The 27,818-nt window shown below is 41.5% G+C and overlaps 2 protein-coding genes across 8 annotated transcripts in view; one reads left to right on the forward strand and one right to left on the reverse strand.

Moving 5' to 3' along the window:
• Positions 1 to 9,275, forward strand: part of WNK1 (WNK lysine deficient protein kinase 1) — a 150,593-nt gene extending 141,318 nt beyond the window's left edge. For 3 of the 5 annotated variants that reach the window (XM_080810681.1, XM_080810682.1, XM_080810683.1), the window contains 2 exons: positions 5,599 to 5,786; positions 6,249 to 9,128. In XM_080810681.1, the coding sequence (XP_080666807.1) occupies positions 5,599 to 5,786; positions 6,249 to 6,566 (506 nt within the window). In that variant the 3' untranslated portion in view covers positions 6,567 to 9,128. Of the gene's footprint in view, positions 1 to 5,598; positions 5,787 to 6,248 lie in introns of all 5 variants that reach the window. The other 2 variants (XM_080810679.1, XM_080810680.1) reach the window with 1 other exon arrangement.
• RAD52 (RAD52 homolog, DNA repair protein) overlaps positions 8,672 to 27,818 on the reverse strand; it is a 37,968-nt gene continuing 18,821 nt past the window's right edge. For all 3 annotated transcript variants that reach the window (XM_080810686.1, XM_080810684.1, XM_080810685.1), the window contains 7 exons: positions 27,644 to 27,762; positions 26,228 to 26,303; positions 12,921 to 13,117; positions 12,642 to 12,778; positions 11,588 to 11,680; positions 11,005 to 11,220; positions 8,672 to 10,546 (listed from right to left, as the gene is read on the reverse strand). In XM_080810686.1, the coding sequence (XP_080666812.1) occupies positions 10,485 to 10,546; positions 11,005 to 11,220; positions 11,588 to 11,680; positions 12,642 to 12,778; positions 12,921 to 13,117; positions 26,228 to 26,303; positions 27,644 to 27,762 (900 nt within the window). In that variant the 3' untranslated portion in view covers positions 8,672 to 10,484. The remainder of the gene's footprint in view (positions 10,547 to 11,004; positions 11,221 to 11,587; positions 11,681 to 12,641; positions 12,779 to 12,920; positions 13,118 to 26,227; positions 26,304 to 27,643; positions 27,763 to 27,818) is intronic.

Here is a 27,818-nt window from a genome sequence, read left to right on the forward strand (position 1 = left end):
AGCATTTGGCAGAGGGAGGGCATTGAGACCTGGTATTTTCTGTCCTAGATATCTGACCTTTCCCTGGAAGCTTGTTCTTCTGTGTGCCATCTTAGCGCATTTCACCACTCCAGCCTCGAGTTTCTAACATCTTGTAGTTGTGTTCTGTCTCTTCTCTCTCTGTTCTTCCCTGTTTTTCCCCTCTCACAGGCTGTGCGAAGTTTAACTGTGCATCTGAACAGGTGACATTCAAACCTGGTGGCAGGAGGACCCGATTTCTGAGTACGCCCTGCTTGGCTCTTTGTGTGTAACACCTTTACTCCTTCCTCGTCCTTGTTTTTCTGCTGCTTGGATCTGATGTTTCATGCAGTCCATTTTCATTTGTCTCTTTGTATATCATCTACTCAGTGGCTTGGCTGAACTACTGTTGCCCTCAGAAGTTTGAGTCTCTGTTAGTTATGATTAAAGATATAGAGATAATAATAGGTTTCTGTAAACTTCAAAAAAACTTTCTGGTAGAAGTGCTTCTTCAGAAGTCCGTGACAGAGAGAGAAAAGGTGGTAATGCTGTAGAGACTGCTGGCTCATTTGGAGTAAGTGAAGACTGACGTCCCTAGTCCCTTCCGCCCCTTGCTCTGGCACTGGAAGTAACAGAGAGCTTCTTGACCACTGATACACTTAGATCATGGCATCAGGGGAGAATTACACCCTTTTTTTTTTTTTAATTCTTTTTCTGAGTAGATTGAAGTCTTTTTTTCTTCTCAGTTAAGCCTAACCATCTCTCAGTTGAAATGATTCTGGAATCTCTGCATTGGATCCTTTCACTCCCCTGCACCCACTCTCTAAGTCCGTAAAACCGGCACTTCCAAAAAGGTTTCCGTATGGTTATTCTGATTAAGCATTTATTCTTTAAAGGACCAAAGCCCAGCACCTGCCAGTGAAAATGGTCTTTTCAGCATGATTGCTAGGATTTCCCAGCTCTCTTGTTAAAAGTGAGGTGCAATAGCAGATCACCCAACTTTCTCAGCCTGTCGTCCCAAAGGTGAAATGAAGATGATGCCTGTCTCTTAGGGCTGTTGTACAAATCAAATAAGATCACATGCACAAACACAGGCAGCACTTGGGAAGCACACGTCATTTCCTTCTGATCAGCCAGTGCCTACCTGGCACATTGTAGGCAGTCAGTAAATGTATTTTGAAATAAAAATTTGAAAAACAAAAACAAGGCTCAGGTAGAAAACCTTTATTAGAGTTCGGTTAAAGATCTTCTTTGTTGAGGCCTCAAACTTCTGATGTGGTTATTGAAGTGCTTTTTAAATGCATGTGCAAAGGTCATCACTGTTTCTGAGTGTGGTTCACAGGTCCTTGGGCCTCATGTATCACCAGTCCAGGACTACTGAACAGAGGTCGAAGGTGTTATCCAATTTGGTAGCTTTCCAAAGCATGTATGGTTTTTGGGTACTCAGGTGGATAACTTTTCTGGTTAGACCAGGCTGGACCGAGCATGTTATTGGCACCTTGACACTTAAGTAAGCATTTAATTTCTGTGTCCAGCTAGCAAGATGAAAAGACATTCAATAGTAGGAGACAAGTGTTGTAAAGTAGGATATAACATGTCAGGCCTATATTATACAGCCTGAGATGTCTAAGAGGGAAGAAAGAGAACCAAGGCTTTTTTGCGAAGCATAATGTGAGAGATACATTTGAGATTAATTAATTAATTAAATTCTTACACACTCTTAAAGGTAGGTGGTGGCACACTTGTAACATCAAATGAAAGTGGCTAGAAATATTAAATCTTATCACTTCCTTTTGGGTCTAAAAAAAAGACCCTACATCTGTTGAAGGCACTTGAGTATACATCATATAAGCCTTGGTGAACAAATTTGCAGGAGGCAGATTTAAAGCAAATATGGAAGGGAAAACAGGTACTTAACAGAGGTGGGATGTTTCTAGTTTTAGATGCGTTATTCTGTGCTCTCAAAATAGATTATGGTTTGGAAGCACGGCTTGGCTTAATGCTTTATTTATGTTCAAAAGTTGCTCGTTTTCCAGATACTTTTAAAGATTTCTGGAGGGGAAGTGGTTAGTGTGTATGTCTAGGATTTGGAAATGTATCAGCCAGTTTAAATTAATTTAAATTAATTAATTTAATTAAAATTTAATTAAATTTGGAAATGTATCAGCCAGTTTAAATTGACTCAAACTATAATGGTGGTACTGTCAGTCTACTGGGGTATAATTGCTAATGCATTTAATCAAGTGCTTTTTAACAACCCAGCAGGAGAAACAGAAAGTGGGACAGGGTCAGTGGAAAGACTGCTTGGGTATTTGCAATTCAAGCAGTAAGACCTGAGAGACTGGAGTTCCTCTCCCATCCCAGAACCTTAGTGCAGAGCATTACTCTTAGATCCAAAATTGGGTATGGAAGCTCTGCTGTCAGCCAAGTATCTCCGTTCTTCAGACACCCATGTTACAACTACGTAAGATGCGTCCATAGAACTTTACCTGTGGCAGGAGCTCCAAGGTCCCACCAGTCTGTCTCTCTCTCTGCTTTCTCTTGCTGGGACTTTGTGTGCTATTTGGAGATTCTAAAGATTTCTAATATTTTACATTGATGTTTCTTTATCTTTAACACGTTGCTCTCTCTTTGTGCTTCAGGGAAGATGGTGAAAAAAGTCTGTCCTTGCAACCAGCTCTGTAGTAATTATCTTTTCTTTCTCTTACTTTTGGTCCTTGATTGCAAAGCGTGTTATCCATGAGTTCTTGGAACCCTGAAGCTTCACAACGTCCTCATTCCCAATTTCCATCTATCTAGTTCTGCACCCTTTTCTAAGATTTTTTTTAACATGCTTAATTGCTGACCACTGGCAGATTAAGAAATCACCTCATAGTCTGCTCTCATGTGATGACCCTCTGTGAGTCTGGCTTTGTGACAATTATGGGTTGATAGCCCATGATATAAAGAGAGATCAGGGATGCCTGGCTCTTTGGGGAAAGGGAGTCCTTTAGTCAGCAGGTCCATGCCAGCCACTCTTCTGCCCACTGGGAAATCAGCACTGATCCAAACACGGAAAAGTCCACATCCACAAATCATAGTGGGAGACATCTGGTGGATTGGTGAAGAGAGAAGCACTACTTTATAGAGTTGGCTTCTTAGACTGGTGGCTTCTCATTACAGTGCAGACAGTTCAACTACCCAACCGGCCACCTAGACGGTCAGTCAGAAAACTCTGTATATTTGGCGTATTAGGCAATGAGCTGTGACTCAGAGTAAATTATTGTTCCTAGGATTTGGCAGTGTGGGGTGTGGGAAATGTATTATGGCAGGAGAAAATTTTAAAATGGATTTGGGGTGGTAAAACATAGACTACTTCTTAGAGCTTTGCAGCAGAACTGAGAAAGGTTTCAAGGTTACTTCTCTCTGGAAGGCAGTCAGCATTCTTAGAAATACCTGCATTGCAAGTAGTGTTCTTAACCCATTTACTGCTAAGATGGACTAAATGCGCTAAACATACGATCCATTCTCCTAGCTTTTGTAGTCAAGTCAGCTGTTGCCAGGCGTTCATTTCTGGTCAGGGAGAGATGTGTTTATTTCCTTTAATGGGAAAACCTGTTTTCAGAAACCAGAATAAAAAGGTTAACTGTATGGTTGACCCCCCCCCCCATCGTGGTCTATAAACCCCACTTCAGAATCCAGTCCTGTGTAAGACAGATTAAAATGAAAAATGAAATTTGGTTATAAAGGAGCCTCACGGCATCAGAGGCGACTAGAGAGGTGTGACGCCCAGCATGGCTTCTCGTGAATGAGCAGTGTTCACCTCTACTGAGCTGCTTGGATTTGGCTTTCACCAGTTCTGCTCTCTTGTGATTGTTTGTGGTTTTCATTTTGATTGTCTCACTCATCATCAAGCTCACTAAGCAATTATTATTCAAACAGGAAGAGAGTCCTCATGCATGCGATATGCTTGCTTTCTGGATTTTATCACTATCACAACTGCCATCCTCACTGCTTGCGCTTCTCCCTCTCTGCTTCCCCACCACGATCTGTCTTGCTTTTCAAGGTAGGCTGTTTCCTGTGCTTTTATCCTTTTCCACTTGGGTCTCCTGTACCGTAGGGGAACTGACACTTCCCTTCACGCTGTCTGTGCAGTAGCTATCCCCTTGTGGCTCCAGTGGGCACTAAGAAGTAAGCTAATACACACACTGCACTAGATCCCTGTCTCGCCTTGGTGGTAAGAAGCATGTGACCGTCCTCACTCTGCAGCTTCACCTCAGAATTAGCTGTTACTCTAATGCAGACATGCTTGTGTGTGCCGTTCCCAAGGTGGTGGGGTATAAACTTGACGTGAGACCAGTGATGGATTATCTAGGGCTTTTATGTGGCAGAGTTGCTTAGGGGCATGCCGCTGTGCTCTGGTGCTGCGTGGACCTGGAAAGCAGGAATATGTATGCATTTTTTTGAGCCCCCAGCATTACTTGGATATCTGAAGGCCTAGCAGCTCACAACTTACCTTAGTAGCTTTTATTTATTCTGCAGGAAATGTGAGATCTGGTAAGAGAGTGGGGGGTGAGGGAAGAAAAACAAGATCCTGACTTTTCTTTCCCTCTTCCCTAAAACTTGCCTCTTCGAATAATCTTCAGTGTGCCCTCCAGCAGAGCCGAAATCAGGCAGGACACAGACCCCTTCTTCCTTTCTCATCAAACCATAGAAATAGAATTCCTTCATCATAACCTCAAAGCTTCCTCCTTCCCTTTGCACTCCTACCTCAGCTGAATGTTCCTGTTGCTTCCACTTGCGAGTGCTTGCTCTTCTGGGAAGGGGGGGAGGGGCAAGAATTCATGAACCAATTGAAACTGAGGTCATCTTCAGGAAAACCATGTCTTCCTGCAGTTGAACGATTCAGGCACTGCAGAGAACCTTCCTCAGGAGTAATCTTGGTTCTTAACTCATAGGCAAATGGGAGAGGTTGAAGCCTTCATTCCTCCCGAGTTTATGTTTATGAATTTGTGTGTGTGGGTCCAGGTGAAAAAGGTTTTTGAACAGAGCATGCTATCTCTCCTGTCGCTTCTTTCTGTTAAAGAATGGCTGAAGATTGTGGCATAGTATCCACATGGTTTGGGAACCCCATCTTTTCCTGGGCCAAGCAATCTACCTTTGCATTCCTTTAACTCCTGCTTTTAACCCTGCCTCAGGGCTCAAGAAATCATCTTCTTTTGCCCTGCATTCTGCAGCATTCTAGAGCCTCACTGACCTTAGCGCACCTCCCTCATCAGCGTGATGCTGGGAATGGGGTGCTGAAAGTAAGTTTCAGTACTCTGAAATACCATGTGAGTGGGCTAAAAGCAGTCCCCAGCCTTTGTGCCTGCCCTCATCCGGAGTTTTTAGCTTCATCTGCCACAACTCCTGAAGAGAATCTGTTTTCATTACCCTGTTACTTATGTCGGAACATGTGGCCAGACAAACCCTTAAACCCTTCCCCTCTTGCATGCCTGCCCAGCTTATCCTCTCCTCATTCAGTGGCTTGCCATTCATCATCCTGTGAAGTTTTCCCTCTTTCTGAAGTTCTAACCCAAGCTCCTTTTAATGGTTGTGTTCTGTTGCTTCATCTAATTCTAGGGACCAGCAGCACAAACACCGTTGGGGGAACAGTGAACAGCCAAGCTGCCCAAGCTCAGCCTCCTACCATGACGTCCAGCAGGAAGGGCACATTCACAGATGACCTGCACAAGCTGGTAGACAATTGGGCCCGAGATGCCATGAATCTTTCAGGCAGGAGAGGAAGCAAAGGACACATGAATTACGAGGCAAGTCTTCTCTTTTTGTCATTTCCCTAATCTAGCAGAGTATCACTTAGCACACATCTGAAGCAGAGGTGATACCAACTACCTAACTAGTGCTTAGCATTCCATGTGGTAGCCTTCTTTATCAGCTCAGAAATTCTAACACCCAGTTACCCTTTTGTCTTTGAATCCTTAGCTCCCTGTTTGTCAACTCAGTTTTTTCTCCCCTTTTCTCTTCCCACCCTGAATTGCATACATATATATACACACACATGCACGTGACTCTGCCCACTTCCAAGCACGGTAGTTATTCTACCCTTATTTGGCAAGTGTAAAGAGACAGTAACTGTGAAAGATTTGGTTTTGGTTTTATTATACCCTGTAAGGTTCGAACAGCCCCAGTTCTAGAATCAGATTTCAGTACCACCCATTTCCCCTCTGGGTTATTCCCACACCAAACTTGACATGCAGTTGTTTTGTTTTCAGGGCCCTGGAATGGCAAGGAAGTTCTCTGCACCTGGCCAACTGTGCATCTCCATGACCTCAAATCTGGGTGGTTCTGCCCCCATCTCTGCAGCATCAGCTACCTCTCTAGGTCACTTCACCAAGTCTATGTGCCCCCCACAGCAGTACGGTTTTCCAACTCCCCCCTTTGGCACTCAGTGGAGTGGGACAGGTGGCCCGGCACCACAGCCGCTTGGCCAGTTCCAGCCTGTGGGAACTGCCTCCTTACAGAATTTCAACATCAGCAATTTGCAGAAGTCCATCAGCAACCCCCCAGGTTCCAACCTGCGGACCACTTAGACCTAGAGACATTAACTGAGTAGATTTGGGGGCAGGAGATGGAATGCTGAGGGGTGGGTGGGAGGGGGGGAAATGGGAAAGTAGCCTATATACTAACTACTAGTGCTGCATTTAACTGGTTATTTTTTGCCAGAAAGGAATGTTTTTAATACCGCTTAGAGCCCTCAGAATTGAGACTGTCCCTCCCCTTTCACCATTTATTGGAGTGGAACGAGAAGGAAAGAGCAGCTTTCTTGTGATGGGGCGGCTTCAAACTATGCTTTCCTGTTTCTCTACACCCAATAGTGAGGGCTAGAAAAGAGAATCATTTATCAGAAAGCAACAAGAGAGCTCAGTGGAAAACCAAACCCATCTGTATTTTCAAATGGGTGGAGCTCTTAATTTTGGTACCCACCCCAAATCCCTTATTCCCTCAAGAATCTAAACCACAAGACAAAACAAACAAACAAAAGAACTATTGGGCTCTCTCCTACCCTGTTCCCCCTCCCTTTTTCCTTTCTTTGTTTCTACTTTTGTTTCTTTCTTTCTTTTTGGTTTAGAACCCAGTGAAAAACACCAGGGGACTGAGGTTTCAACCCTTTCTTATAATAGGTCATTAGTGCTTTAAGCAAATGATATTAGCAGCTTTGACTGCAGCATTAGCAATTAGGAAAGAAAATTAAGTCCCCTGTGGACATGTAACTTTGCCATCAGTTTTGATGTGGAAACACTGTGATATATAAATGTTGTTGGACAACAGTAGTTTTAAGAGTAAAATATGAAAGGTTTAAAAAGTTGAAAAAAAAAAAAAAAGCAAGCTCTGTCCTTTACTTATTGAGACACTTTAGCTTTTTCCTTTGTATTTCCATTGTAGTAGATAAATAAATGTGAACGTAAGATTGTATAAATTACTGTACTTGAATACTTCTGTTCTCCCAGTATTGCTTGCTGGATATTTTAGTGCCTTGGACTTCTACTGCTTCTGCCATTAGCACCAACTTCTCATCAGACCCCAGATCAGCAGAGGGCATATGGAAGGATATTAGGTCCATGTGACCCCAGCAGAGGATTATGCCAAAGGGAAACTGAGTGTTTTGTTCTGTTGGTTTTTGTTTTGTTTTGTTTTGTTTTTAAGTCATTCAGTTTTGTCTAGAGCAGGTGTAAGATGAGCAGGGTGAGAAGTTAAGTTGACATCAGTGGTTGAAAGCAGAAAGTTCCTGTTTCAAGAACAGTAAGGCGGGGTGTGGTAACAAAATTGAGCAATTTAAAAGATTAAGGGTGGTGTGTCATAAATGAAAGAAAGACTAAGAACAGGAGAACAGACTTGTCAGGAAGCTGTGTGCTGCCTGGCCAACGGGGTGCCATGAGCCTTACTTAATCGTCAGGCTTGACAGACAAGACCTAGTGGAAATGGCTGAATAGAAAGGGAAGGGGGTGGGGGCTACTTTTTAAGTTGGGAAACGTTGATAGTGGAAAGTCACCGATGGAGAAAGATGCTCTAAGAAAAACTTTGCTTTCCTCTTGTTGCAAATATATCATGCATTTCTCAGCTTGGGGTACTGTATTTTGTGGAAAGTGGACCCACATCTGAAGCATTTTAAGACAGAGTGCTTATTCCTATTCATTTCCTGTGTGATGTCCAGATGGTTGCAGGATCACACATCTGTTGTGCCACCTCTGTGTCTAGAACTGCAGCTGATGTTCTCACATTCTCATATAAACAAATACTCCCCCGAAGTAATAACTGCAACCAATCAGTATTATGTAGTGCTACGCCTAGTTGTGATGGACAGTTGTTATTTTCAGAGCTTTCAGGAAATAACTCTCCTAATTGGCTATGTCCGGGATCTCTGTTATCTGTGAAGATGCAGAAAGAAGCTAGGACTCCTAATTCTTTGGGTGCTTCTTCTCTTGACTCTTGAGTTGGGAAGTGAACACATTTCCAGTCTCTTACCCACCTCAACAGCACATCCCAGGAATCACCACAACAGGGGGAGCCTGCTTGGCTGTCCTATCCTGTTCCTTCATGGGCCCTGTTTTCGTCAGTAAGTTAGCCTCGGTCCCAGAGATGCACAGAACGCTGAAGGTTTAGGAGAGTAGAAATGAAAAGGACAGGGGTTCCAAGCCCTGCTTCAAAGTTGTTTACTTATTTATTCTCTGCTTAAGATTCTTGGGGAGATGGTAAGAGTAAGGATAGAACAAAGAAGGTGCCAAGTAAATGAGAAACGGACCACCTAAGATCAATGAAACCGTACTTTTTACTAGAGGAACGAGGGAACCAAATGCAGCACATTATTTTTTGTTATTTTGGTTTAATTTTGAGATCTCTTCACTTACACACAAAAAGTAAGAACTGGTTTTATTTACTGTTGATTTTTTTTTTCCCTCCTGTGGATGAAGTAACTAAAGCCTAGAGGAATGAACTAGTGCTACTGAACTGTTTAAATTATTTTTGTGTTAATAGTACACTTTGAGTATCTTTTTCCACATTACAAAAAATCTTTCTGAATTATAAATGTTTTCCTTACATTATTTAACAATGTACACTGTTTAAAAAAACAAATAAACTGAATTCAAACCTTGGGGGTTTCTCAGCAGCCGTTAATTGTACATTTTGCACTAACTCTGGGTGTGGCGCTTCTTGTAAGACCGCGCTTCGTGCTTCAGTTTGTTACCTTTGTAGACTTATTTAATGAAACCATTCGAATAAACCAAACTTGCTTTTGTTGAGCTGTGGGGTTTCATTTCCAGCAAATTCCTTTTTCATGATCTCATTAGCTCAGTTTTGAGTTGTGTACAGTTTATAACTGGATTCCTGATTCCGGGAACTTTTTTAAAGCAGCAGTTCTGAACTAAGATTACGCTTCAGACAAGGGAGAGATTTTTTTCTGGGGGAAGAAAAAAGGTAAGGATGTCAAAACCAAAAGATGAACATAGGACCAGATCCGTGTAATAAGAGATACGATAAAGGGGAAATCACGGTAAGCTACAGCCTCTTCATCTTTCATGGGAATAGAAATGGCTGACTGCCTTCCTGTACGTTAGGAGTTCCCTGCCTCGGGTTCATAGCTTCCCACAAATGGATCTGTGATCTAAAAATTAATAAAAGCCACAGCCTGAAGATTAGATAAAAGGCACAGCCCAAGATGCATCTTAAAAAGAACCTGCAAATTCATCATGGGGGCAGGGGGTTATGAAACATTTAAAACTATGAAAAAAACCCATGTTAAGATGGGTTATATCTCACATCTGAAATGGGGAAATACAAACACCCACTTGTGTTTTTTGTTACAAAGGAAAGAATTTATTTTGCTGTCTTAAAATGCCTTTTCTTTGGCCTTCAATCATTTCCTTGATCAGGAAAAAAACTGCAGGATAGTGACACCATAAACCTATAAACGAGAGATTATCATAGATGAAGACCGCAGCCAGGATTGATGCAAGGTAGCTAAACGCCACTGTAGCTTTTGTTCTCAGGAGGATACACAACATGGTTGTGGACAACAGTAACACCGAGCCCCACGGTGAAAGAAGGCAGACGTTACAGTTCCATGTAGGCAGTTGTAAAAGTTGGTGCTTAGTAGTATAGCTTATGTTGCTTACAGGACATGTAGCCACTGGACATTCTTAAAATTTCTATACATACTAACACAGCAGCTTAGGAATAAATAATGAAGAACCTCAAGAGCCAAAGAAAAGGTGGTTAATCTCCGAGCCTCCCCCTGCAGGGTGTGACAAGCTCTTTTTAAAGCGTGGTTTTCTGACTGCTCAGCTTTATCTGCAGCAGGCTCCAACAGTCAGATGCTCTGGTTAAGTTGAAGCAAGGCAAATCCTTGGAAATAAAGCTCATTCCCTAGGAACGGTGAATAGTTTTATGACCAAAAAGTAGTTTTTGAAAGTCCCTTTCTGACAACGTCAAGGATGTGACCTGAGCCTCCATTAGGATGGATCCAATTTCCTTTTTTTCAAGTCCTGGTTCTTCCCAGCAATATCACAGTTTCCTATGGGAGAAAAAATCATTTAAATGTGGCTGCTGTGATTTTCCAAGTAAGAAATAAACTGACAGCTAGTAATTTCTGAACTCTGTTAGTTAACAATCCTAACTTAAGCCAAAAAGCCAAGAATGAAAACTGTTAGGAGGGCAGAGCCCTCCGTCAATACTAGATCAAGTTGCAGTAACCTAACCAAACGCAATGGGCCTACTTAACGAGGAAAAGCTCTTCATTCAGTTCGTGGTTAAGCTTCCTACTACTATCAAGGGTTACAAGGGGTTGCACCTCTAGTCAGGACCTCAAAGGAAAAGTTGTGGCTCATAAACCAGTTACTTGTCATTTTCTTAGACCGCTGTTCCTCTGGCATTACAGTACCCAACTTCTTCAAATGGAGTATCATTCTTCCTTTAAAAGGCATAGAATCAAGCCCAAGTTCTTTTAATTTTTGTTCCTAAACACTTCACTACCTGTTACATCTTGGTTGAGGTTGTGAGTTTGGAGATGCGAGGGTCCAGATTTTGCTTGTGGATTCTGGTGGCAGAGGTTCTGTGGGGTCCTGTCCCAAGCCACCCTCTGGTTCTTCAGAGCTGGTGTAGCAGAGGTCTGGAGCAGTTCTGGTTTAGACAAGGGCCTGACATCACTGTCGCCTGTGTCTGGATCCATATCCCACATTCCAAGACTGTCTGCAAGGACCGAGATCATTGGAAAATGCAGCATCGCCCAGTGTTCTCACATAAAGCGCTGGGGAAAGCTGGTCCTAAGAAATCCCACATCGCACGTGGACTGGGACAGCTCCTGGCATTTCTCTTTCCCCTACCCCTGAAAGTACACTGGAGCTTCTCTTAGGTCAATAGAGAAGCCAAGGGTGTGTCCTCAGACCTGCCATCAGTCCATTGGGCTCCCTTTTTTCCCAAAACTTCATGGGACTATAAAACAGATAAAAATGAAGATTTTTTATGCCTCTATTAAAATGTATCAGTAACTGCCAAAAGTACATGTCGTAGGTACTTACTGATCAATGCTTAAGTCATACCCGTAGCTCTTACCGACCTGTAAGGAAGTCTTTCTCTGCGAGTGGTTCAGAAACGGCAGTCACAGGGGTGCTGTGCGTCAGAGGAGGTGCTGGCGGTGCTGCCAGAGTCACTGGGGGGTGGGGGGTGGGGAGGACAAAGTCACAGAATCACTTAGTCATTGGAGAGAGACTCAGAAGAGCGAAGCTGCTAGAGTCATGCCAGTTTCTAGCACGGCCAGGAGCAGAGAAGATTCCTGATCCTGTCCCCACCTACAGATCTACAAGACTAGAAAGACTGGATTCTTTTTTCTTCTCACCAAACTGGGGGATGGGGTGGAAGAGTTCATTTCTCCTTAAGCAGCAAAAATAGGTTATTATTAGAAGTTTTCTTGTCCTTTTTTTTTTTTTCCCAAAAAAATCTTAAGCAGAAATTCAAAATGTAAAACCAATAGAAACTGCAGCTCTGGCTGTGGGAGGTCACTCCCCGCAGCCTTCCTGCCAGGAGCTTCTGCAGTGGCTTGGAAGCTCAAGATCCAGAATAGCCGTTACTATTAAGAACATCCCCACCATGGTAAGTTTTCTTCCCCCTACACTAGTTTAAGCCTGTCACTGCTGAGGGGAATATTAATGAACTAAACACGAAGAAAGTCCTCTGAATCTTAGAGAGAAGCTGGGCAAAAGTCCAGCTGGTCTGGGATAAGCCTTTTCTTTGTTTCTACTCTGGGAAAGACAAAAAAGTCTGTGCTACTACTAAGTCGCCTCGAATAAACTGAAGTTCACGGATGAAGCATGGCCAAAAGCCCCCATTATCCTCAAACCATTCCGCCTTCTCTTCACAGACCACTCAGAAAGGCTTTATTCTAGCAAACACGGCCAAAGTACCTGAGGGAAACGTTCTCTACCCTGAAATTTCTAGTTCTAGATTCTCTCAAGGGCCATTTCCTTCCCTAAAAAAAAAAAAAAAGAGGAATGTCTTGAAAAATGGGGAAATGATCTTAGGTGCTTAGATTCCTCTACCCTGCGCGGAACCCAAGAGAAGTCCTACTGAGGTCTGGTTCGGCCCCAACCCCTGCCCCCACCCTTCTCACACACCCTGAGTCTTCTTCTCAACCTCCCGAGCAGACAGTTGAACCTGCTGCTGCTTCTCCATTTGCTCCCGGAACTGCTGCTGCAGCTGCTTCTGCCGGAGCTTCCGCTGGTAGGTGGCCTCGCTCTCAGCGGCGGTCAGACTTGAGCATCACGAGAGAACAAGCTGGGGTGATCCGGGGCCAGCGCAGTGAACAGCACCCAACGCGCCGGCTCAGGCGGTGAACGGGGAGGTACGTTCCACCCCGCGGGGAGGAGAGGAGAGGGAGGGAACCATGACCGTACCGGGAGCCGCAGGCCTTCTCTTCCTGCCCCACAGTGTGCAGATCACCAGAGCAGCTCGGTCTGCAAGGGGATGTCACCTCCTGTGGTTTGGGGGACCCCAGAGCCATGTTCTGCAGGCAGCTGCTGTATCTCGCTTGTTCCACAGATGGTTCAAAATCTTGTCTTTTTGCTTTTGTTAAATCCACTTCAAGGGGCAACTAAGAAGGGCAGAAAGGGGGTAAGTAACTTCTTCCAGCCACACTTCCCCTTCCTTGTCCCTGTCTCAATGATCTAGATTCCTGAAAAATGGCAATTGACAGTCCTCGATCCATCATTCCCTCTAGGTCCTGAGAAGCTCAGACAATGGATCCACACTTCACCTAGTATTTTTATTACAGTAAAACAATTTCATGTTCTACTTAACACCATTCTGTATTGATCAAGTTTTGTTTTTTTTTTTAAGATTTTATTTATTTATTTGACAGACCGAGATCACAAGTAGGCAGAGAGGCAGGCAGAGAGAGAGGAAGGGAAGCAGGCTCCCTGCTGAGCAGAGAGCCCGATGCGGGGCTCGATCCCAGGACCCTGAGATCATGACCTGAGCTGAAGGCAGAGGCTTTAACCCACTCAGCCACCCAGGCGCCCCTGTATTGATCAAGTTTTAATAAAAAGGAACCTTTATGATTCAGGGCAAATGGTTGATAAACCCTAATTTGAATCGTCAGCTGATCAGTCTGATGCTATCTACTTTTTCACTCTTTTCATGGAAATGATCATATTTATCTGTGGAGGCCTACCCTTTCTCTGCCCTTTCTCCTAGGACTTCCCCCTAAATACCACACTCATCACTGAAGAAGCCTCGGGTTGCTTCCAATGAGAGGAAGAAGAAAACTTGCAAAGCCCGGATGCAGGGTGCTAGCAAAGGCTCCTGGGAATCTCCCAACTTGGGGTCGTTCCTGCATCTCACCAAACGTGAGAACTAACAATACTTCATGGCACTGGGCACAGTGTTCTACTTCCAGGCCCTAAGCACTACAGAAACCCAGAGCCTTTCGCTTGGGAGAACTTCTCCCTCAATTCATATTGATAGAATAATTGAAAAGGAGAAATTGAGATGACCACATTTTGATAAAGATAACCTAAAAATGACAACTGTATTATGAAATTTCTTATCTACATTGGAAAGTAAATAAGTAGGTTCAAAATAAAGGAACTTGGGGCACCTGGCTGGCTTAGTTGGTAGGCTACTCTTGATCTCGGGGTCATGAGTCCGAGCCCCCATGTTGGGGGAAGAGATTAAAAATAATAGTAATATATTTTTACTTAAAAAATAAAATAAATGAGCTTGTGCTACAAGGATGAGCACTGAGGACATTATGCTAAGTGAAATTAGGGCCAGTCACAAAAGGGCAAATATGTATGACTCCATTTATATGAGGTATGGACTTAGAATAAAAAAGCAAGACAACGTAGAATAGTGGTTGCCAGGAGCCGTGGGGAAGAGGAAAGAGGGAGCTGTCGTTATAGTTTCAGTTTTACAAGAAAAGAATTATAGAGATGGATGGTGCTGATGACAAAGGTATTTACTACCACTATCTGTATACCTAAAATGGTTAAGATGGTAAATTTGGGGTGTTTTTTTGGTCATTTTTGTTTAAGATTTTATTTACTTATTTGACAGAGAGAGAGAGCACAAGCAGGGGGAGCAGCAGGCAAAGCTTGGGACTTGATCCCAGCTCTGTGGGATCTTGTGGAACTTGATCCCAGGACCCTGGGATCATGACCTGAGCTGAAGGCAGACACTTAACCGACTGAGCCACCCAGGCGCCCCAAGATGGTAAATTTTGTTATGTATATTTTACTGCAAGGGGAAAAAATGGGGAAAAAGTGAGCTTTGAAAAAAACTTAAAAGACTCACAATGCTAAGTACTATCAAGGATGTGGAACAGCTGAAGTTGTACAATGCCACACAGGAGTATGAATTTGTATGACTACACTGGAAAACTGGAAGAATCTGCTAAAATGAAACATGCTGTCCTCTGACCTGACCCAGGAATCCCCAAGACAAATGTGTGTGTGTGTGGTTGTGTGTGCACCAAGAGACGTGTACAAGGATGCTAACAGCAGCCCGATTCAAAACCACCAACAACTACCCAAAAAACTCCAACGTCTGTTAAAGTCAGAATGGACAAATGAGTTGTGCTATGCTCATGCGATAGAAAAGTATACAATGGAAATGCTACACGCAACGTGAATGAATCTCGCAAACATGCTGAATGAAAGCCAGACACAAAAGAGTCCGTATATTTGGGTTCCTAAACGTACAAGGAGTCCAAACTAATTTATGCTGCTCAAAGTGGTTTCCCTTAGTAGTGATGAGAAGGGGAGGCCTTGGCAATGACTTGAAGAGACACTACTGAGACTTCAGGGACACTGGTAATGTTTTATCTTGCTTTAGATACTGGTTAGGTGGATGTGCTCATCACACTGAACATGTATGATGCATGTACTTTTCTACATGTTTACACATACATTTTAATACTTAAGTGAATTTTTATAAAGAACAATTTCATTTATCTGAAGTTCAAAAACAGGGTGTAAAAATCTATAAGGCTGGGGCACCTGGCTGGTTCAGTCAGAGCATCCAACTCTTGATCTCGGGGTTGCAAGGTGGAGCCCCACATTGGGTGCAGAGATCACTTTTTAAGAAAAGAAAGAAAAAAATTCTATGAGGCTGAAAGTCAGAATAGAGAAGTCAGGACAATAGTTACTTTTCAAAAGAGAAGTCAAGGTAGTGAATGGGAGGGGGCAAATGGGGCCCTGGGATGCTGGTAAGTTTTAGTTTCTTATCTGGGAGATAACTGTTCACTTCTAAAAATTCATCAGACTGTGCTATTATGAATTATGTAGTTTTCTGTGTATATGTTGCACTTCATTTAAAAAAAAAATCTTTTAAAAAATAATAGAGTAAGAAAAGGAAAGGAGAAAAGGAGGAGGATATTATCAGAATGGGAGACTCGGAAGCTCCAGGTGCCCCCTCCTCCTAGAGACACTGAGTTAAGATACAGACTAGACCCTGTATCTAGTTAGACTACCTAACTAGACACAGACTAGAATACCTTTGTGAGAACTCCAGTGACCAGCTGAGAAGCTACAGGACTCAGGCCAGCATAAAACCAAGACAAGAAAAAAAAAAAAAAAAAAAAAAAAAAAACCACCACCAAGACAGGATTCCAGTAAAAGGGGTAGGAAAATTCATGTTATTTTGCATGCCCACTCACACCCCTACCCTCACCCAGCATAGAGCAGTACAACCAGGAGGAAACTTCCCATCCTGAGCTCTCCCCCAGGGATGGAAACACAAGAGTACACTATGCCTCCACTGTTGTGGCTTTTCTGGGAGCTGCCTGAGGCACTGATTTCTGTCTCCCTGACTCAGCACACTGATGGGACCAGCAGAGTTTAAGAGTCACTAGAAACAGAGATGAGCACCAGACCACACTGGAGCTACAGTGATGCAGTCAGATGCCAGGAGGAGAAGGATACCACAAAAGGTTTGAGAGGTCCTAGGACCTCTAGCTGGGCTTACTGGTAAAGGTCTTCCCCTGCACAAAAGCAGTACATAAAGACTGGGACAGGTGGTTGTTTTCTCAAATGCCACATCTCAACAAAAGATCATAAGGCGTAGAAAGAAATAGGGAAATGTAGCCCAAACAAAGGAACAAAATGAAACTCCAAAAACTGACCCCCCCTCCCAAAATGCAATCTATGTGGTACCTAACAATGAATTTAAAATAATGGTCATAAAGATGCCTAATCAGCTAAGAGAGCACACACACAACTAAAGGAAATCAAGAAAATTATGCATGAATGAAATGAGAAGAATATCAACAAAGAGAAGCAGCCAACAGGTTCTGGAACTGAAAAATATAGTAACAGCTGAAAAAGTCACTAGAGGGATTTTACAGCAGACTTGAACTGACAGAAGAAAGAATCAGCAACAAGAGGACAGATAATTTGAAATCATCTCATCAGAAAGCAAAAAGAAGAATGAAGAAACATGACAGAGCCTAAAGGGCCTATAGGATACTTGTCACACTATATATTAAGAGTCTCAGAAAAAGAAAGAGAAAGGGGCAGAGAGATTATATGAGGAATTAATGGCTTAGAACTTCCAAAATCTGAGGAAAGAGAAGACACACAAATTCAAGAAGCTCAAAAAACTAAACCTAGGATAAACGCAAAAGGCTCATACCAAGGCACATTATAATCAAATGGCCAGAAGTCAAAGATGGTACACTAATAACAAACTACCAGAAAGAGAAATTAAGGAAACAAACCCATTTATAACTGCAACAAAAAGAATAAAATATTTAGCAATAAAGGAACCAAGGAGGCAAAAGACATGTAACTGTGAAAACTATAAGACACTGATGAAAGAAACTAAAGAATAAACAGAAACATATTCCATGCTGTGGACTGGAAAAATTAATATTGTTAGAATCCCCAAACAAACCAAAATAATCTACAGATTCAGTGCAATCCTCATCAAACTCCCAATGGCATTTTCCACAGAAACACAACAAACAATCCTAAAATTTGTATGGAACCGCAAAAGACTCTGAACAGCCAAAGCAAAGCTGAGAACAAGTGGAAGGCATCGTGCTACTGGATCCAAGCTACATTACAAAGCTACGGTAATCAAAACCCCGAGCTACTGACATAAACACAGGAACCTAAAACAAGGGAACAAAATAGCTCAGAAAGAAACCCATGTTTATACGATCAACAAACTTATGACAAAGCCAAGAAGGTACAACGTAGAAAGGACAGTCTCTTCCATAAATGGTGTTGGGAAAACTGGACGGCGCATGCAAAAGAATTAAACTAGACCACTCTCCGGCACAATACACAAATATACTCAAAATGAAGTACAGACTTGTGTTAAGACCTGAAACCATAAAACTCCTAGAATAAAATACAGGACATAAGCTCCGTAACATTGGGTTTGGTGATGACTTTTTGGATCTGACACAAAAACAAAGCCAACAAAAGCAAAAATAAACAAGCGCGACTCCATCAAACTAAAATGCTTCTGTGCGCCTGGGTGGCTCAGTGGGTTAAGCCCCTGCCTTCAGCTCAGGTCATGATCCCAGGGCCCTGGGATCGAGGCCCGCATCAGGCTCTCTGCTCAGCAGGGAGCCTGCTTCCCCCTCTCTCTCTGCCTGCCTCTTTGCCTACTTGTGATCACTCTCTGTCAAATAAATGAATAAAATCTTTAAAAAAACAACAAAAAAAAAACTAAAATGCTTCTGCACAGCAACAGAAACTGCCAACATGAAAAGGTAACCTGTTGAATGGGACATAATATTTGTAAACAATATAACTGAAAGGGGTTAATATTCAAAATATGTAAAGAATGCATACAACTCACTAGCAAAAACAGCCAATAATCCAATTAAAAATGGGCACAGGATCTATACAGACATTTTTCCAAAGAAGACACAAAGATGGGCAACAGACACATGATGCTCAACATCACGAACCATCAGGGAAATGCAAATCAAAACCAAAATGAGATACCTGTCAGAGTGGCTATTATCAAAAAGGTAAGAAAGAAGTGTTGGAGAGGATGTGGAGAAAGAAGAACCCTTGTGCACTGTTGGTGGGAATGCAAGCAGGGGCAGCCACTGTGGAAAACACTTTGAAGGTTCCTCAAAAAATTAAAAATAGAATTACCACGTGATCCACCAATTCCACTTCTGGGTATTTAGCCAAAGAAAACAAAAACACTAACTCAAAAAGCTATCTGCACTCCATGTCCACTGCAGTATTATTTACAATAGCCAAGGTACAGAAATAACCTCAGTCTCTATCCATGGATGAATGGATGCAGAAAATGTAGTAAATATATAATGGAATATTATTCTGCCATAAAGAAGAAGAAAATCTTGTATTTCCCATAACATGGATGCACCCTGAGGGCATTAGACTAAGTGAAATAAATCAGAGAAAGACAAACACCATATCACCTCACTTATATGTGGAATCTGGGGGAAAAAAAGAAAAAGAGCTCATAGGTACAGAGAATAGATTGGTGGTTGCCAGGGAGAGGCAGGTGGCAGGCAAAATGGGGTTGGGGGGATGTGAAAAAGTACAAACTTACAGTTATAAGTCATGGGAATATAGCGTACAGCACAGTGATTATAGCTACTAATATTATATATTTGAAAATTGCTAAAAGAGTAAATCTTAAAGGTTCTTTTTTTTTTTAAGATTTTATTTATTTATTTGACAGAGAGAGAGAGATCACAAGTAGGCAGAGAGGCAGAGAGAGGGAGGGAAGCAGGCCCCCTGCTGAGCAGAGAGCCCGATGCAGGACTCGATCCCAGGACCCCGGGATCATGCCCTGAGCCGAAGGCAGAGGCTTAACGCACTGAGCCACCCAGGCGCCCAATCTTAAAGGTTCTTAAAAAAAATTTGTAACTAGCTTTGGTGATGGATGTTAACTAGACTTATTATAATGGTCATTTCATCATATATACAAATATCAAATCATTATGCTATATACCTGAAACTAAAATAATGTTATATTTCAATTATATCTCAATTTTTAAAAAGTCAAAGACAAAGAGAAATCTTGAAAGCAGCAAGAGAAAAGAAAATCATCACATACAAGAAAGCCTCCATAAGATTATTAGATTTCCTCTTACCAGCCAGAAAAGAATGGGATAATATATTGAAAGTGCTGAAAGAAAAAAGCTCAGCCAACAATACTGTATCCAGCAAAACTGTCCTTCAAAAATAGAGAAATTAAGACTTTTGCATAAAACAAAAGCAGGGGGAGTTCATTTCCACTAGACCTGCTCCACAAGAAATGCTAAAAGGAGTTCTTCAGAGGAAAAAAAAAGATGCTAGACACTAATACAAGGCTACACAAATATAGTAAGTTCTCCAGTAAAGGTAAATACACAGATAAATATAACAGCCTGAATTAATATCCTTTTGGCACACAGAATTTAAATGAAAAAACTATTAAAACTATATAATGAATATAGAGGTTTTTAAAACAACTATAGTTTTTATAACTGTAAATCTCTGTTACTGGGTATACAATATATAAAGATGTAGTTTTTAATATCAATGAGATAAAGTGGAGCAGGGGTGGAGTTGTAAAGGAATAGATTTGGGGGCACCTGGGTGGCTAGTTAAGCCACTAATTACATTTAATTAGTTAAGCTAGTTAAGCAACTGCCTTCAGCTCAGGTCATGATCCCAGGGTCCTGGGATCCAGCCTAATGGCAGTCTCCCTGCTCAGTGGGGAGTCTGCTTCTCCCTCTCTCTGCCTCTACCCACCCCCACTTGTGCTCTCTCTCACATAAATAAAATCTTTTTTTTTTTTTAATATTTTATTTATTTGACAGACAGATCACAAGTAGGCAGAGAGGCAGGCAGAGAGAGAAGGGAGGAAGCAGGCTCCCCGCTGAGCAGAGAGCCCGATTCGGGGCTCGATCCCAGGACGCTGAGATCATGACCCGAGCCGAAGGCAGCGGCTTTAACCCACTGAGCCACCCAGGCGCCCCTCACATAAATAAAATCTTAAAAAAAAAAAAAAAGGAATAGTTTTTGTATGCAAGTGAACTTGTTATCAGTTTAAAATAGAATGAATGCTGCAACTTTAAGATATTTTATAATTGCAATAATAACCACAAGGAAATTATCTCTAGAATATACACAAAAGGAAATATGAAGGAAATCAAATCATATCCCTACCCAAAAGTAAAACAAAACACAAAGGAAAGCAGTACTGGAGGAAAAGAGGGACAAAAAAAGCTACAAGACATACAGAAAACAACAAAATGGCAATAAGTTGTTCTCTAACAATAATACTTTAAATGTAAATGGATTAAACACCCCAATCAAATGACATAGATTGGCTGGACAGATTTAAAACTATATGCTTTTTATTAGAGTCTCATTGTAGATCTAAGGAAACAGGCTAAAGGTGAAAGGATGAGAAAAGATATTCCATGTAACTGGTACCAAAGGAGAGCAGGGCAAGCTATACTAATACCAGGCAAAACAGACTTCAAGTAAAAAAAATTGTAACAAGAGACAAAGGAGAACATTATATAATGATAAAAGGGTCAATTCACTTAATAGGTATAACAATTACAAATATTTGTGTGCCAAACACCAGAGCTCCTAAATATATAAAGGAAACTTTCTCAGAACTGGAAAGAGAAACAGACAGCAACACAATATAATAATAGCAGGAAACTTCAATATTCTACCTCCAATAATGGATAGAATAAACAGACAGAAGATTAATAATAGAGGATCTGAACATTATAAGCCAACTGGACCTAAACGACATAGACAGAATACTCCACCCAACAACAGTAGGTTATAAATTCTTCTCAAGTACACATGAAATATTCTCCAGCGGAGATCACATGTTAGGCTACAAAACAAGTCTTAACCAATTGAATACAGAAATCATACAAAGTATGCCAACTGATCACAATGGAATGAAACCAGAAATCAATAGCAGAAGGAAAAAGTGGGAAATCCACAAACGTGGAAATTAACAGTATACTCTTAAATAATCAATGGGTCAAAGAACAAGTCAAAAAGGAATTTAGAAAGTATCTTGAGACAAATGAAAATAAGACACACCAGAAGTTATGGTATGAAGCAAAAGCAGTGCTAACAGGAAGACTTATAGCTGACATGAGCTAGTGAGAAAATGAAAGAAGTGGAGATACATGACAGAGAATAGAAATGCAATAGGAAGAAATAAGTGACAAAACAATTTTTTTAAAAGATCCACAAAACTGATAAACGCTTAGCTAGATTAACTAGAAAAGAAAGAGAGAAGACTCAAATAACTAAAATCAGAAAGTAGGGACATTACTACTGATGCCACAGAAATAAAAAAGATTATAAGACTACCCTGACGGGGGCGTCTGGGTGGTTCAGTCAGTTAAGCCTCTGCCTTCGGCTCAGGTCATAATCCCAGGGTCCTGAGATCGAGCCCCATGTTGGGCTCCCTGCTCAGCAGGGAGCTTGCTTCTCCCTTTCCCTCTGCCTGCTGCTCTGCCTGCTTGTGCATGTTCTTTCTCTGTCACATAAATAAATAAAATCTTTTAAAAAAAGAATACTCTGCACAATTATATACAAACAAATCAAATAACCTAGAAGAAATGGACAAATTCCTAGACACATACAACCTACCAGACTGAATCATGAAGAAACAGACAATCTGAACAGATCAATAACTAGTTAGGAGGTTAAATCAGTAATCCCAAACCTACCACCACCAACAAAAAAACCCCAGAACTAACTGGCTTCATGGGAGAATTCTACCAAACATTTAAAGAATTAACAGCAATCCTCCTCAAAAGCTTCGAAAAGCTAAAGTGGAGGGAACACTTCCAAGCTCATTCTATAAGGTCAGTACTACTCTGATACCAAAGTCAAACAATGACACTACATAACACTTACCATGATGAGCACTGAGTAATATATAGAATTGTTGAATCACTATATTGTACATCTGAAACTAATAACACTATATGTTAACTGGACTGTAATTAAAATTTTTAAAAACTTAATAAAAATAAAACAAACAAAAAAACCAGTGATACTACAAGAGAAAAACAACACTTTGAGAAAACTACAGAAAAATATTACGAATATTAATACAAAGATCCTCCAGGAGCACCTGAGTGGCTCAGATAGATAAGCAGCTGACTCTTGATTTCAGCTCAGATCATGATCTTGGGGGTCATGGTACTAAGCCCCAGGTCGGACTCCATGCTCTGCGGGGAGTCTGCTTCTCTCCCTCTCTCTCTCTGCCCCTCCCCCAGCTCATGCATGTGCTCGTTCGCTCTCTCTCTCTCAAATAAATTAACTAAAAATTCTTTTTAAAAAAATCTTACAAATACTAGCACACCAAATTTAACAGCACGTTAAAAGAATTATACACCATGACCAAGGGGTATTTATTCACAGGATGTAAGGATGGTTCAACTCCACAAATCAATCAATGTGATACACTACAGTAACAAAGAAGAGACAAAAGCACATGCTAATCTCAATTAATGCAGAAAAAGCATTTGGTAAGACTCAATACCTTTTCACAATAAAAATATTCAACAAACTAGGAATAGAAAGAATATACCTCAACATCATGAAGGCCATACATGAAAAACGCACCACTAACAACATACTCAATGGTGAAAGACTGAAAGCTTTTCCTATAATATCAGAAGCAAGGCAAGGATGCCCACTCTCACTACACATATTCACATATTGGAAATCCTAGCCAGAGCAATTAGGCAAGAAAGAAATAAAGTGGAAAAGAAGTCAAATTATCTCTAGATGCAGATGACATGATCTCATATACAGACTACAAAAAAATTGTTAGAATAAACAAATTTAGCGAAGTTGCAGGATACAAAACCAACACACAAAAATCAGTTCTGTCTATACACTAGTAATGAGCAATCCAAAAGGAAAATGAAGAAAACAATCCATCTACAATAGCATCAAAAAGAATAAAATACTTAGTAATAAACCTAACCACCAAGAATGTGAAAGACTTCTACACTGAAAACTGCAAAAAGGTTGCTGAAAATAATTAAAGAAGCAACAATTAAATGGAAAGACACCCCATGTTCATAAAATTTAATATGGTTAAGATCCCCAAACTACTGAAGTGATCTACTGATCAACTGCAAAAAGGTTGCTGAAAATAATTAAAGAAGCAACAATTAAATGGAAAGACACCCCATGTTCATAAAATTTAATATGGTTAAGATCCCCAAACTACTGAAGTGATCTACTGATACTGATACAAACCCTATCCAAATTCCCATAGCATTATTTGCATAAACAAAAAAAATTTCATCCTAAAATTCATATGGAATCTCAAATGGAATCTTCAAATAGTGAAAACAACATTGAAAAAAAAGAAAGTTGAAGGACTCATACCTCCTCATTTCAAAACAAACTGTGATCAAAATGATATGATACTGTCATAAATACAGACACACAGTCCAATGGAATAGAGAGCCCAGAAATAAACCCTTTCATATATGATCAAATGAATATCAGCAAGCGTGCCAAGACCACTTAATGGGAAAACGAGAGTCTCTTCAACAAATGATGCTGGGAAAAACTGGATGTCCACATGCAAAAGAAGGAAGTTAGATTGGTATCTTACATCATAAACAAAAATAAATTTAGACAGACTAAAGACCTAAACATAAGACACAAACCATAAAACTCATAGAAGAAAATATAGAGGAAAAGCTCATGACATTGGATTTGACAATGATTTCTTGCATATGACACCAAAAACACAAAGCAAAAATATATAAATGGGACAATGTCAAACTTAAACATTTTAAAGGGAACCTATGAAACAGGAAAAAATATTTGCAATCATGTCTCTGATAAGGGGTTAGTATTCAGAATATATACAGAATTCCTACAACACAACAACAAAAAATTAAAATCCCCAATTAAAAAATGGGCAAAGAAATAGACATTTCTCCAAAGATGATATACAAATGGCCAAAAAGCATATGAAAAGACATTCAACATCAAAACTCATCATCAGAGAAATGCAAATCAAACCCACAATAAGATAGCATCTCACACCCACTAGGATGGCTGCTATCAAAAAACCCAGAAAATAACAGGTGTTGCTAAGGCTGTAGAGAAATGGAAAACTTGTGCACTGTTGAACACTGGTGTGGCCACTACAGAAAACACTGTGGAAGTTCCTCAAAAAACTACCATATGGGGGCTGACTCAGTTAAGTGTCCTACTCTTGATCTGAGGTCAGGTCTTGATCTCAGGGTGGTGAGCTTCAGCTCTGTGTTAAAAACAAACAAACAAACAAAAACAACAACAACAAAAAAACACTACCATATGCTCCAGCAACACTACCTCTGGATATATAAACAAATATATAAATACCTCTGGATATATAAACAAATAATATAACCAAAATAACTGAAAGCAAGGTCTTGAAGAACTATTTGCAAAACCATGTGTATAACAGCACTATTCCCAAGTCAAGAGATGGAAGCCACCCAAATGTCCATTGATGGAAATATTAAAGAAAATGTGGTGTGTACCTACAGTGGAATATTATTCAGCCTTAAAAAGGAAGGTAATTTTTTTTAAGGACTTTATATTTAAGTAATCTCTACAGCCAGCCTGGGGCTCAAACTTACAACCTGAGATCAAGGGTCCCACACTCTACTGAGCCAGCCAGATGCACCAAAAAAAAGGAAGGTAATTCTGACACAGGCTACAACGCAGATGAAACCTGAGGACGTTGTGCTAAGCGACATAAACCAGAGAGGAAATTCATCAGAACCAGTAGAATGGTGGTAACAAGAGGCTGAGAAGGGGGGAAAGGAGAGTTGTCCTATGGGTATAGAGTGGCAGAATCCCAACATTAAAAAGTTCTGGAGATCTGTTTCATCAGTGAACTGTACACTTAAAAATGGCTAAAATGGTGAATTTTTTGTTATGTTTTTTTACCACAATAAAAAAACACCCCTAATATCCCTCATAAACACAGACACAAAAATCCTTAACAAAATATAAGCAAACAGAGGCCAACAACATATAGAACGGATTTTAACAAGGGAAAGTGTGGAGTTTTGACAGCTGCCAAGTGCCACGCCCCTCTGCCAGGGTGTCCCCTATCAGCGGCCCTCAAGGACAAGCCAGGGAATGTTGCCCTGGGCTGCTGCGCTGCAGGGAGCCTCTGACAATGACAACGCCCTGGAATGGACAGCCACTCCACCAGCCACTGGAACGCACCACTACCTGCCACAGCCCCTGCTAAGAGCCAGCCCAGGGCTGCGCAATTCCAGAACCCCCTCCAAAGGCTCAGCTCATGTGACAGGCTCAGGCAGAGAAAAGGGAATCTAGGCCGTGACCCCTAAAGCGCAGACACAGGCTGAGAAGGTGAGGTTCTTTCTGAGTGTTTCTAAGGAACCATAGGGGCGCTGCAAGGAGCTCTGTGCTCCTTTGCAGGTTTCACACACCATTCTGGAACAAAGCTCTCTGTGCAGAAAACAAGTGGCATGGATTCTCTAGGCTTCAAGTCCTTCAGCTGGAAAATTCGGTGATTGGTTCCTGCTGGCTCTGGTCGGCAGACAAGTCTGAAATACACATTCCAGACCCTCAAAAGAGCCGAGTCTCCCCTTCTTTCTCCGTCCAGAATACTCAACCCATGTCCCTGGGGCACTGGTCATATCTCTACTGTGATGCATTCCATTCATCCATTTCTAACATACCTGGCGGGGAAGCTTATTTAGTGACCTCAGATAATCTTTGTCCAGAATACAATTTCCAAGTGCATTCCCGAAACTCCTAAGGATAAGGAAAAAAAAAAAAAGAACGGAGCAGGTTGAGAATGATTATGTGTCAATATCAGAGAACACAGTTAACAGTTACATTTGTGGCAAGGTGCTTCTCCACTGTGGCAGAGGAGATGGACCCCAATATACGTGCAGAAACGCTTCTTGGGGGGCGCCTGGGTGGCTCAGTGGGTTAAAGCCTCTGCCTTCAGCTTGGGTCGTGATCCCAGGGTCCTGGGATCAAGCCCCGCATCAGGCTCTCTGCTCAGCAGGGAGCCTGCTTCCCCATCTCTCTGCCTGCCTCTCTGCCTACTTGTGATCTCTCTGTCAAATAAATAAATAAATAAATAAATAAATAAAATCTTAAAAAAAAAACAAAAACATAAAAGTTTAAAAAAAAAAAAAGAAACACTTCTTGGGCACCTGCCATTTTCATGCACTGTATGAGGCTCTCAGTACAGCATGGGCACAGCAGTCACCAGTCTCTGCCCTCAACAAGAGGCAGGGAGGTCCAAAAGACTAAGGAAACCATTCGCAAAACCCCATGAGCTACCTCCTGCCATTCTTTTTTCAAGGACGGTTCCAATTCCCCAGTAATAGTAGGCAACTCACTTAGGGCACACCGTCCTCCATGCCCGAAGTTCTTTAGTTGGGACATCTGGCCTCCCGCACAGGTTAGAGCACCTCAAGTTTTTAATGTAGGTTCATTACATGTGTGACTTAATTCACGCCAATTCTCAAAGTCCATGTATGACCTCCCCCCAAAAAGTAAAAAAAAACAAAAAAAACAAAAAAATCCTGTTCTATACAGCTAAGTTGTACATACCCAAGGAAACACTGTTTAGGTGTTTTAAAGAGAATGGGGAAGCGATCTCTGTCCTCGTGTGGAAAGGTTTCCAAGACACACAACTGAGATGGGGGTGAGCAAAATCAAGTACAGAGGAGAGAATATAGTATTCTTTTTTTTTTTTTAAGATTTTATTTGTTTATTTGAGAAAGCACGAGTGGGGTGAGGGGCAAAGGAAGAAGCAGACTCCCCACTGAGGAAGCCTGATGTGGGACTTGATTTTGGGACTCCAGGATGATGACCTGAGCCAAAGGCAGTTGCTTAACCCACTGAGCCACCCAGGCACCCTGAGAATGTAGTATTCTACCACTTGTTCTCAAAGAAGGGAGACTTAAGCATAAAGAACCACAGGGAAAATTCAAAGTGTAGGAAATAGGACTGACAGGGACAAGGGGGGAGTGAGGCTTGGGTTATTTCAACTTTTTGTACCACGTGAATGAATTACGTCTCAAACAAACAAACAGGAATAAAATCGACGCAGGTTAGACTCCAGCCCTCGTGCTCACCTCAGCGCCCGCTTCAGCCCGTCTGTCACGGCCTCCTTCCTGGCCTTCTCCAAAGACAAGGCTTTTGACTTGAGGCCCTCACTGACACCATAGCCCACATCTTCATGATATGAACCATCCTACAGGTAGAAAAGGAGTTTAGAGTCCAACGTGAAGAGCTGCAGTGTGTTCCTGG

The sequence above is a fragment of the Martes martes genome, assembly GCF_963455335.1.
Source record: "Martes martes genome assembly, chromosome: 8".
In the NCBI taxonomy this organism is placed as follows: Eukaryota; Metazoa; Chordata; class Mammalia; order Carnivora; family Mustelidae; genus Martes; species Martes martes.